At 42.3% G+C, this 10,512-nt stretch overlaps 1 protein-coding gene and 2 long non-coding RNA genes across 8 annotated transcripts; 1 reads left to right on the plus strand and 2 right to left on the minus strand.

Annotated features, from left to right (window-relative positions):
- Positions 1 to 569: 569 nt before the first annotated feature.
- LOC119281270 lies at positions 570 to 1,538 on the minus strand. Its single transcript, XR_005138346.1, has 2 exons — positions 1,415 to 1,538; positions 570 to 1,308 (listed from the first exon to the last, which is right to left on the minus strand). It is a non-coding gene; the product is annotated as an uncharacterized LOC119281270 (long non-coding RNA).
- On the plus strand, positions 664 to 3,495 carry LOC119281233 (solute carrier family 35 member F2-like). The gene is made up of 11 exons (XM_037561822.1): positions 664 to 965; positions 1,085 to 1,179; positions 1,255 to 1,312; positions 1,401 to 1,595; positions 1,951 to 2,030; positions 2,120 to 2,202; positions 2,392 to 2,443; positions 2,556 to 2,624; positions 2,814 to 2,900; positions 2,985 to 3,049; positions 3,132 to 3,495. Exons 1-11 carry the CDS (start codon positions 686 to 688, stop codon positions 3,277 to 3,279), a joined length of 1,212 nt encoding a protein of 403 aa, XP_037417719.1. The 5' UTR covers positions 664 to 685; the 3' UTR covers positions 3,280 to 3,495.
- Positions 2,522 to 10,486, minus strand: LOC119281246. Of its 6 annotated transcripts, XR_005138334.1 has the most exons (7): positions 9,792 to 10,486; positions 9,650 to 9,704; positions 8,479 to 9,394; positions 7,609 to 7,795; positions 6,700 to 6,767; positions 3,591 to 5,091; positions 2,522 to 2,634 (listed from the first exon to the last, which is right to left on the minus strand). It is a non-coding gene; the product is annotated as an uncharacterized LOC119281246 (long non-coding RNA). The 6 variants fall into 6 exon arrangements; XR_005138329.1 differs by having other exon boundaries at positions 8,479 to 9,704; XR_005138326.1 differs by having other exon boundaries at positions 9,650 to 10,486.
- Positions 10,487 to 10,512: the final 26 nt, after the last annotated feature.

The raw sequence follows: 10,512 nt of genomic DNA on the forward strand, positions 1-10,512 counted from the left end.
TTCATCTATCCTTTTTAATAAATCAGACTTCCAAGGGCATCATGACTTGAGAAAAGAGAATCTCTCTCATCGATAATGCCATGGTACCATGTGATGAGCCCGCCGGCCCCAAGCATCAAAATTGGCAAGCGGTGCACAGAACAAAACGTGTCGTGTTGAGCGTCCGTAGGAATTTTGTTTCTGAACATGATCAGGGCCGAGATACCCATTTCACGCAAGTGCCCGTACGCAACCGAAAGTTCCGTACCCGGTATATAACCGTGCCACGCCAGCAGCACGGCTAGTCAGGCCTCTATCCAAACAGGCCGTAAATCCACACCGCACATCACAACAACCGACTGCATCCGGTCCAGTCCCCACAAGTCGCCATGTCCATTTCCGCGGGCGTAGCCATCACCAACTGCACGGAGCAGAGGTGAGATGGGACATGGGCTGCCATGATTGGTCGGTTAGGCCTCCTCTGGCAGATGCAAGAGCGAATCAAAAACCAAAACAGTTGCGGGACCCACAATTACAGGCAATACTAATAAATTAATAACGGGGTAGTACTACTATTTGCAAGAGGCAGATCCGATCACATAATCAATTATCATATCCAGGCGCGTGGCACAGCAGGAAGAAGAAAACATAATCAATGTAGCGGTCACAAGCTGCTCTCAGCTTTCCTTTTTTTGTTGATTGAAAAATGGGCATGCCACACTCAGCTAACCATAGTTTACTGCACGAGCCCAGCGAGCCAGCTACCCGTCCAGTCTCCTCCTCTGCTCCGGCCGGCTCGAACCGTATATTATCTCTCCCCTGCATCTCCGCGAATCTGACCGAGGCTTGGTGGTCAGACAGGGAGAGACCCATGGAGACCAAGGCCAAGGACGCATGGGGCCTGGCGCTGGTGCTCTTCCTCGGCCAGCTCGTGGCCTTCTCCATGGCCGCCGCCAGCTTCGCCTCCTCCTTCCTCGCCAATCTCGGTACCCGCCCTTCTCACTGTCTCTGTAGCCTAACCATCCAAATTATCATTTCCCCCAGTACCTGTGAATCTTTGTAGAACACTCAATTACGAATCACCCATCGCATGTATATTATGCAGGAGTTAACACACCTCTCACACAATCCTTCTTCGCCTACCTCCTGTTGACTCTGATTTATGTGCCGATCCTCTTGCACCGACGGCAGAAGCCACGGGTGAGCATGAAACTTACCTTGTGTGGTTTTAGTTTCACACGCCTCCTCACTCTCTACGCCACTCCTGTCTTGCAGATACCTTGGTACTGGTACTTGGCGCTGGCCTTCGTCGATGTCCAGGGGAACTATCTGGGTGAGCCATGAGCACAAGCAGGCAATACACATTTCAGTCAGATACCAAATGCAATAAACATGTAATGATTCTGAAACTTGTGTTTCAGTTGTCAAGGCATACCAGTACTCGTCCATCACCAGCGTAACGTTGTTGGACTGCTGGACCGTTGTATGGGTCATCATACTCACCTGGTACGCACTGGGCACAAGATACTCCTTCTGGCAATTTGTGGGGGCGGGGACCTGCGTGGCAGGGCTAGGCCTTGTGCTCCTTTCAGATGCAAAATCTACAGATGAGCAAGGTATATATGAGTTCCAACACCAACAAGTTTAATTAGAATGCCGGTTAGTACTAAAAATCTCAGTGATAAACCTAGTAAGATACACACAGGATGAAGTTCTTGATAGTATGTATCATGCTTATCCTCTTTCTTTAGAAGAAATCGCGATCGTACAGTAGTCCAGGAGATCATATTCACTGTTGAATCTTGTTCAAAAATTTACAGCTGAATAACATAGCAAACTGGCAATAAGAACAGGTGTATGACGTGCTCAAATGAAAACCAAACTTTAAGACCCATACAAGCTGGAATCGTCTCACAATTTCTATAGCTTGGTTAAGTGCTAGCAGCTTACAAAACCCTTCATTTTCTGCAGATGGGGGTCAAATGCCACTTCTAGGGGATGCCCTTGTTATTGCCGGGACAGTTTGTTTTGCATTTAGCAATGTTGGAGAGGTTTGTGATGCCATTATATGTCTCTTCCTACTATCCAGCAATATTTTCTCAAAATTGTCATAAGTTTAACACTTCCCTTGAATATGTAGGAATACTGTGTCAAGAAGAACGATCGGGTAGAGCTTATCGCGATGCTTGGACTATTTGGCCTGTTTGTCAGTGCAATTCAGATGTATCCTCTCCGCAATTCACTATTAATAGCAGATCAGCAGAGAAAAAACTTTCATAATCTGTCGATATTGCCATCTATAAATTTGCTCTGTAATCACGTAGTTAAAATATCACTATGTTTTTTCTGGAACAGAAATGTCTTGACCATACTCTTCTGTTCATGTGACAACTTAACCTGACAAAACATCAGATTCATATTCGAAAGGAAGAGCCTAGAAGCAGTTGCCTGGTCTCCAACAATGGTACCAAAGTATAGTTATGGTTTGACTCATTTATCTGCAATACACATTATTCAATTGTCTTGACAGGAAACTCACAGCTGCTTTGTATTGTTTTTTCCATTTTTATTTTCAGATAAGTTTGTTCGCGGGATTTGCCGTTGCATTACTAGTGTTCTACACCATTACTCCTTTTGTCCTCAAGGTTAAGTTCCCTGCAACATGTTAGGCAGAAAATAAGCTACACAAGTATGTAACAAAGAAAAGGTTGATCAAGTTATGAAGTATTTGAATAAACTAAGTATAAGAATCTAAAGCCAGAAGGCCATTTCTTTTCTTATTGTACAGTCCAATAATAGTTTAGCCCTTCCTGATTGTCATAGCTCTTTTGCAGATGAGTGGATCAACATTGTTTAATCTCTCACTCTTAACATCTGACATGTGGGCAGTCGCCATTCGACTACTGTTCTATCAACAACAGGTTACGATTTCTGACCGATCCTTTGCAGGAGATCATAAATACAGTGCATTGCATATATATGCTCACAAGATTTAGTCGCAACAGATAAACTGGCTGTACTACGTAGCATTCACAGTTGTGGCCATTGGATTAATCGTCTACTCACTGAAGTAAGTTCGTTCGAGTCATTATACTTATAGGTCCATGTGCAGATATGTGAGAACCTAACACTTTGCTTCTAAATGTGTGAAGTGAGAGTTCTTCAGCCGATGGAAGAGCTACAGGTACAGAAGTTGCACCTCACTATCAACAACTTCCAAGCGAGGATGGCTCAACAAGTGGTTCTAATTTGGACAGCCAAAAAAAGAAGCAACTGGAAGGAGCTCATGGTATCTGTTAGGGGGTCAACGTACAAAGTCAGCTCCATGGTTTCGGATATGGCCAAAATCAAATACAGCAGCAGAAAATGTGCAGAGAATAAAATCATGTATATGCAGAAACATTATTTTTCAAGCGAAAGAATATTTTGTGTTAGGATGGTTAAAAGAATATTTTTTGTAACATGTAGTCCAGTACATACTTGGTAACAAAGGAATGAAAAAGAAATTCATCATCAGTTACAGTGGTTTGTGTAAGTACTACTTGTAGTAAGGTAATACAGACAAAAATATGGAGAGGGGAAAACAGGTGAAAGTTCCAAGATTAACTTACCTCCTTCATGAATCATTAGTTCTCCACAGAAATTCATCACTGGTGCCTATTGGGAATCATTACAGCATGGACCAAGATATTTGAAAATAGCAAACTGCCCACAGCCTGAAAATAGTCTGAACAACAGTGAACTTCTGACTGGCCTTGGGCTTCCACATCCTTGGAATTAAGAAGACAGAGAAAATGCAACACCAATTTCATGTGTCAAAGATGCCATGCCATCTGCAGATTCATAAAGGGTCCTTTTCCATCATACAAACTGGTCATCTCCATCGCATTTATCATTCCATTATCTAATAAAAGGATATGCAACTTGAAACATCATGATCCACTGAATTCAGTCAAGAAAACATCCCAATTTTTTTTTACGAAGAGCAGCAGCGCTGCTTTCATTATATTAAGGGAGAAGAAATGTTACAGAGATACATGACATAGCTCAACATGGGGAAAAACCTAGGCCAAAGGCTATCCAGTAAACACTAGTAGCATTGAGTAGGAGCTCACAGAGGTTTCCACCTAACTCTGAGTAGCTCCTTTCAACGGCATCTTCTTAGGCAATCAGACCATATTGTGTGCATCATGGATGAATAAGCGACAGTAATAGCATACCCCTGATCCGGGCGCTTCCCCATTCCGACAGTTCTTCCTCAATCTTGCACATTACCCGAGCAGCAGTGCAGGCCACCCCATCAAAGATCCGCGCAGTCCAAATGAACCAACAAACCAGGGTAATCGGAGCAGAGCATTTCTGTTCAGACTCGTTTGAGGCCAAGACAGCATAACCTTGCCCCACCACTTCCTGAAAGACGGCATCATCACGCTGGGGATCAGGTTCAGGGGGAAGTTGAAAGTAGCAAAGGCTAATCTCCACACCTCGGCCGAGAAGGAGCAGTGAGCGAAGATGTGCAGCAGTCTTCGGCTGACACTTCCAGAGTGAGCAGATGGGGTCATGCTGCCAGCCCCTCTTGGCGAGCTTATCCGCTGTTAGACAGCGATCTTGAATACACAGCCAAGCCGAGAGCTTCTGCTTTGCCAGTACTGGAGTTTTCCAGATGAGCTCCTTCAGGTTTGAGGATGTACTTCCCATGAACTGAATCTTGTACGCAGATGCCGCCATGTAAGAGCCATCAGCTGTCCAATGTCACGAGATCTTGTCCGGCTGATCTTCCTATCCCCTTTTTAGGAAGATAGGAGCAGAACTCCTTGTTCCATTGCAGCCAATGATGCAATGGAACAAAGGTTCATAAACATTCAGGTTCTCAGGGTAAAGCCAACATGATTACCCAGTTCTACAGCTCAGCGGAAGCACAAGGAAAGCTTAAACGACCAGACAACCTACAGGACGCCACAGTGAATTTCATCCATGTTTGCTTCAATCTTTGGGAATCACGCCGTTCAGCATTCGAGGCCTCAACCGGAAGGATCAGCCCCAAGAGATGTGTCGCAGCTCCCCATGCCGCTTTGTCCTGAAGCGAGGCTTCGTGCTTTTCCATCTGCATCCCTGGAAACATAGTTTCATCACGTAAGGTCAAAATACTCCAGAGTCTCAGCACATAGTGTTTCCAACAGCGTGAAAAAGTTTATAAGAAGCCCACCAATGAACAATATCCTTAACTGAACAAGAACAATCAATATAAAAAACCCTCCAAAATGAAATTCCAAGCCTGTGTAGCAACGGCACAGTTAAATAACAAGTGTTGAAATTGATTTCCTCGGTGCACAAAATAAACAAGTCTGGGCTTATCTGGTTCAGAAGTAAAATGAGCATTTCTGACCAAAGTCAAAAGCTTTTCCAAAAGGCGTATTATATTAGTCTAGGACAAACACATCCAGGGAAGGTGAGTTTCAAGGACATCCCATCTGAGACTTGTGCAACTGAATGTTCGGCTGATTGCAAATATCAAATAATTCCCAGAAAGTAGTTTTAAGGGAGCATTTCTGAAGCCACGCATCATGCCAAAAACTAATGGGGGAACCATCTCCTAACAGCCATTTATAAAAATAGCAGTAGGATATACCTTTGCCATATTTGAAGTGCAGATTAGGGTTTCTAGTGCCATATTTGAAGTAAATAATCTTTGGCCTAATTTTATCACCCCCTGAAAAAAATGTTTTGACAGCATAGCTGTATCCTCTGACTGATCGACGTTTTTTCTGCTACTTTCAGTTAGACTTAGACAAGACATTATATTTTGTTTTGTCAAGATACATCCAAGTGAATCCTCAGCTCACAAAAATCACGTGGCGGTGACTGATCGACCTATACACTCGAGACACAGTTTCATGTGGGCACTGAATCAATTTTAATCTCAGCAGCAGGTTGACACTAACATGGATAATTATTCAAAAATCCTAAAAAGTTCAGAATATGCATTCTGGACGTATCTCAGGGGAGATTTTCAGTAAACAATAGTACATGTGTGAAGTGATACATCTCAAGGAATAAGAATATAAAACGAACGGACATTTTTTTTTCTGGGTCTTATATGGTTGAATGGTTCAGGGATTTTACGAAGCGAGCATGACACTAGCACAACTGGAGCTGCATAGAATCCCAAGTTCCCGACAGATAGCAACAGTCCAACTAGAAGCAGAACACCATGTCGATACATCTAGAAGTTCAGGGATCCGGAAGTCCATTTTCCTTTTCGTATCAATAGACACTGATTGCTCGTATATTGTATAGTTGATGAAAATCTATGCGCATAATTGTCAAGGTATACCTCCTCAATTTTCAAGACATTTTGCAAAAAACAACGGTGTCTGCATATGATGTTAAAACACGGCAGCATCGGCTTGCACTCGGAAGTAGGAAATGCTAGCAAAAGACCCCAAAGGAAACTGGCAACCACAAAGAGGTTCAATTGCAGCGGTATGGCATTGCGAAACTGGTAATTTCTGGAAACATGATGATAATTGAAATGAATCAAAACAATCCGAAAAACAGAATCACAAGGTCTCCATGTTCCCCAAATCTTGAAGATGATTCAACACCAGTTTTCAGAAGAGATATGAAGCCAGCTCGGGATAGATGTTTTTCTTTTTGCACAACATCACTGAAAAAATAATCTACAGTTCGAAGCTGCCCCCGAGAACAGAAAGTAATTACCTTCTCTTTCCATAGTTAAAGCATGGCCATTTCCTTTAGAAATCCTCCCTGACACATTTCCTTTGTTTCTGCAGCAGCAAGGAGAAGGTAACATACTTCAGTTTCCGGTTATCATCAACGTTCAACAAAACTTCCTTTTCGAACAATGGATATCAAATGGCATGTCACGAAAATCTAGCAGGCACTCCTTTTTAAAACTTTCCCTCCAACATAGACCCATGGTTTACCTGATGAAGATTGCACAGGAATATAGTTCAACACATAATATCTACGGAAGTATTTATTGATACACAAGACACGGTACAGCAAAATATGTAAACATGGTTCTTCAGTCTCATGCACTGGATTGTGTAGACTACCAAAACAAAAAGAAAACAAAAATTCCACTTTTTATTGTTTCACCAAACAGCAAAATTCTGTAGTTTTTCTATCAAAACAGAAAAGAAGACCTACCAAATTTTTTTGAACCTCTTTATTAAGTTGCTTAGAAGAATTTGAACCTCTTTTAATTTTATTAAGTTGCTTTATTAGAAGAGAATTTGAACCCCCCCTCCCCCCTTAAGGGCATTTTTTATTAGAAGAGAATTTGACCCCCCGCCCCCCTACCCCCCTTAAGGGCTTGTTTGGTTGCTGGGCTGGAAAAACCAGGGCAATAAACCCCTAGGGGGGATTTCCCTGTGCTCATGGGAAACCTCCCACCACGTGGGAGATGTTCCCCTGCCCCAGGTGCCCAAATCGATACAGGGGGAGGTTAAGAAATCCCTCACATACTGTCAGGTATAGGACAACATATCTCATAGATAAGAATTCTACAAGTAATTTTGGAAAACAACCACAAAAACCACATGCACATAACAAAATTTCAGAATTCATGTAAATTATAGAATATTAAAAAATATTACAACTTACCATCCCTTCACCATGGTTCAAATATCGGTCCTAGGATCATGGTTAAAAAGTTCTGGATTATCAAGTTGCCATGTCAAGGCAGGGACACTATCGAACAATATGCGCTGCTGCAAGGCGACGGTCACTAGTCCAACTTAAGTCTTTTCTCCACTCCTCATCGACATCGCGTACCACAACTTGATGTTGGCTGAAATACAAAAAGAAATAAGTTAGTTAGCATCAGTTGAAGGTCTCACTCTCACTACACTATTTCTTAGTACAATCATATTGGCATGGAACAGTATGAACCAACATATGATGTGTGCACTGTGCATAACAAAATTAAGACTTCATTGCTTGCCACAAGACTGTTCAGGAACCCAACCAATATGCTTGAAAATGTGCAATCTGATGGTGCATTGTGCAAATTAACATGAACCCAATCACATGACCTAATCCTATGCAACTAATACTAATAACAAGATTAGGCACACACTCCTGCTACGACAAGTTACTTCCCTGATGAGTAAATCATTTGTCAAGCAGATTGCTACAAGTTCATGAGTAAATCATTTGTCAAGAAGATTGCTACAAGTTCACTTGGATGACAACATATCCTAATCAAAGCAATAGAGAAAAGAAAGTAAAGAAATAACAGCATCAAGTAGCTAGGCACTTGGCAAGCTGGCAGTACTATCTCTGCATCCTCTTTCTAATTATAGCTACCAATAGAGCAGGTTCTAGCTTCAGGCCAACTGATTGAACTAAGGTTACAGTCAAGTGTCTAACAAAGTTCACTAGCTGCTAGTATATGCATAGCAAAGAAAGCCTAGTAGAAATCATTGGATATCTAGCTAGCATATCATAAGAAACTACATGGCGAAGAGATACCTTATGTTCTCTCAATTGCAGCAATCTCCTCCTTCAACCAAAAAAGCCTAAGCCTTGGGTTCTTGGTATTGATGAAAATCTCTCGATTCATTGGGCACTTTCAAAACAGATAGCTCTTCAATTGGCTGATAGAGAACAATTTGTTGATATTTGTAGCGATGGGTTGTAGATCTTAATACCAATGCATGCAAGAGCTTTAAGTATAACCATCCAAGCACAGAGGTATGTCTTAGTGCATCTTCAACTTTGTTATCTTGTATAAGTGCTCTCTCTTGTTTAATGAATATAATTTATCTTCTGTTTTTTTGGATGTAGGTTTGTAATGAAAAAATGAAGGATTTTCTTTCTTTGCTAATGGAATGGTGTCCTATGTGACAAGTACGTCCATAAAAATAATAGCGATGCCTCGACTAGTTTGTTCGAGGATGAAGGGGAAGACCGTGAACCTGGAAAAAGCAAGCTTGTCGTAGAGAAACTTAGCGCGATCTGCTATGGTGGCACTGACAGAAAAAAATTGCATATACTTCAAGGTACTCCTCATTGTCATCTTGTTCATTTGTAGTGTTGATACATTTGTTGTTTCCGTACATGTCATCCTAATATAATTTTTTAACAGGTGCAATGGAATGACCATCGGGTCGAGGATTCCTGGGAGCCCATGGAGAAACTCTGGTTAGTATCTAATCTAAAGTAATTCTTTAAAAAATGTATTTCAAGTGCAATGAGTCCTTCAACGTTCAGCGTTTTCCCACTTAAAATTAAAGAATTTGTTCAAAAAGGTCATGGGCGAAAAATCTTACCACTGCCGGTGAGTGCTTGATATCTTCTTTCTTGATAATTTTGGCTAAACACATGGTATTCAATTGTCTTGTCACATTTTAAAGGGTGATGTTGATGTGTTGTCCGGTGGCCCGCCCTGTCAAGGATTGAGCCATCAACATCACCCTTTAAAATGTGACAGGACAATTAATTACCATCAGTGAATCTGGTGTTTAGCCAAAATTATCAAGAAGAAAGAAGATATCAAGCACTCACCGGTAGTAGTACGATTTTTCACCTATGGCTTTCTTGAACAAATTCTTTAATTTTAAGTGGGAAAGCGTTGAACATTGAAGGACTCATTGCACTTGAAATAAATTTTTTAAAGAATAACTTCAGATTAGATACTAACCGGAGTTTCTCCATGGGCTCCTAGGAATCCTCGACCTGATGGTCCTTCCATTGCACTTATTAAAAAATTATATTAGGATGACACGTACGGAAACAACAAATATACCAACGCTACAAAGGAACAAGATTAGAATGAGAAGTACTTTGAAGTATATGCAAATTGTTTTTCTGTGAGCGCCACCATAGCAGATCGCGCTAAGTTTCTCTACGACATGCTTGCTTTTTGCAGGCTCATGGTCTTCCCTTCGTCCTCGAACAAACTAGTTGAGGCAACGCCACTATTTTTATGGACGTACTTGTCATATAGGACAGATCATTCCATTAGCAAAGAAAGAAAATCCTCTACATTTTCATTACGAACCTACGTCCAAAAAACAGAAGATAAATTATATTCATTAAACAAGAGAGAGCACTTATCAAGATAACAAAGTTTAAGATGCACCAAGACATACCACTGTGCTTGGATGGTTATACTTAAAGCTCTCGCATGCATTGAGACATAACTCGGTCGCCGTCGCCCCCACCAGAGGGGCGGAGTGTAGAGGTGGAGGGAGATGGGGGTGTGCCGCTTCCAGTTGCTGGAGGAGGGCCGGGGGACGGTGGAGCGTTGGACGAAGAAGGGCGGAGGAGTTCTTGATCTGGTCACCGCCGCCTCTCGTTCGCGAGACCAAGCGACGAGGGTTTTCTCCCTGACCTCACCAGGCATGGAAGCCTCACCCGTGGAAAGGGCGGGGCTGCCCCTATCTCTTGGGCCTCCAAATGCGCTGGTGGATTGCCCGGGGAGAATTTAGTCCATGGTTTCTCGGCCAGGGGAAAAGCCCTGCTGCCTAGGCCCCCCTCCCCCTACGCCCCACCGCCCAGCCA

The sequence above is a fragment of the Triticum dicoccoides genome, chromosome 1A, assembly GCF_002162155.2.
Source record: "Triticum dicoccoides isolate Atlit2015 ecotype Zavitan chromosome 1A, WEW_v2.0, whole genome shotgun sequence".
In the NCBI taxonomy this organism is placed as follows: Eukaryota; Viridiplantae; Streptophyta; class Magnoliopsida; order Poales; family Poaceae; genus Triticum; species Triticum dicoccoides.

Excerpts from the sequence above, each read along its gene's own strand:
- LOC119281233 (XM_037561822.1), top strand. The coding sequence starts at position 686 with ATGGGCATGCCACACTCAGCTAACCATAGTTTACTGCACGAGCCCAGC. Across the intron at positions 2,901-2,984 it reads TACTGTTCTATCAACAACAG|ATAAACTGGCTGTACTACGT; the intron begins GTTACGATTTCT and ends TAGTCGCAACAG. Across the intron at positions 3,050-3,131 it reads TTAATCGTCTACTCACTGAA|TGAGAGTTCTTCAGCCGATG; the intron begins GTAAGTTCGTTC and ends AAATGTGTGAAG.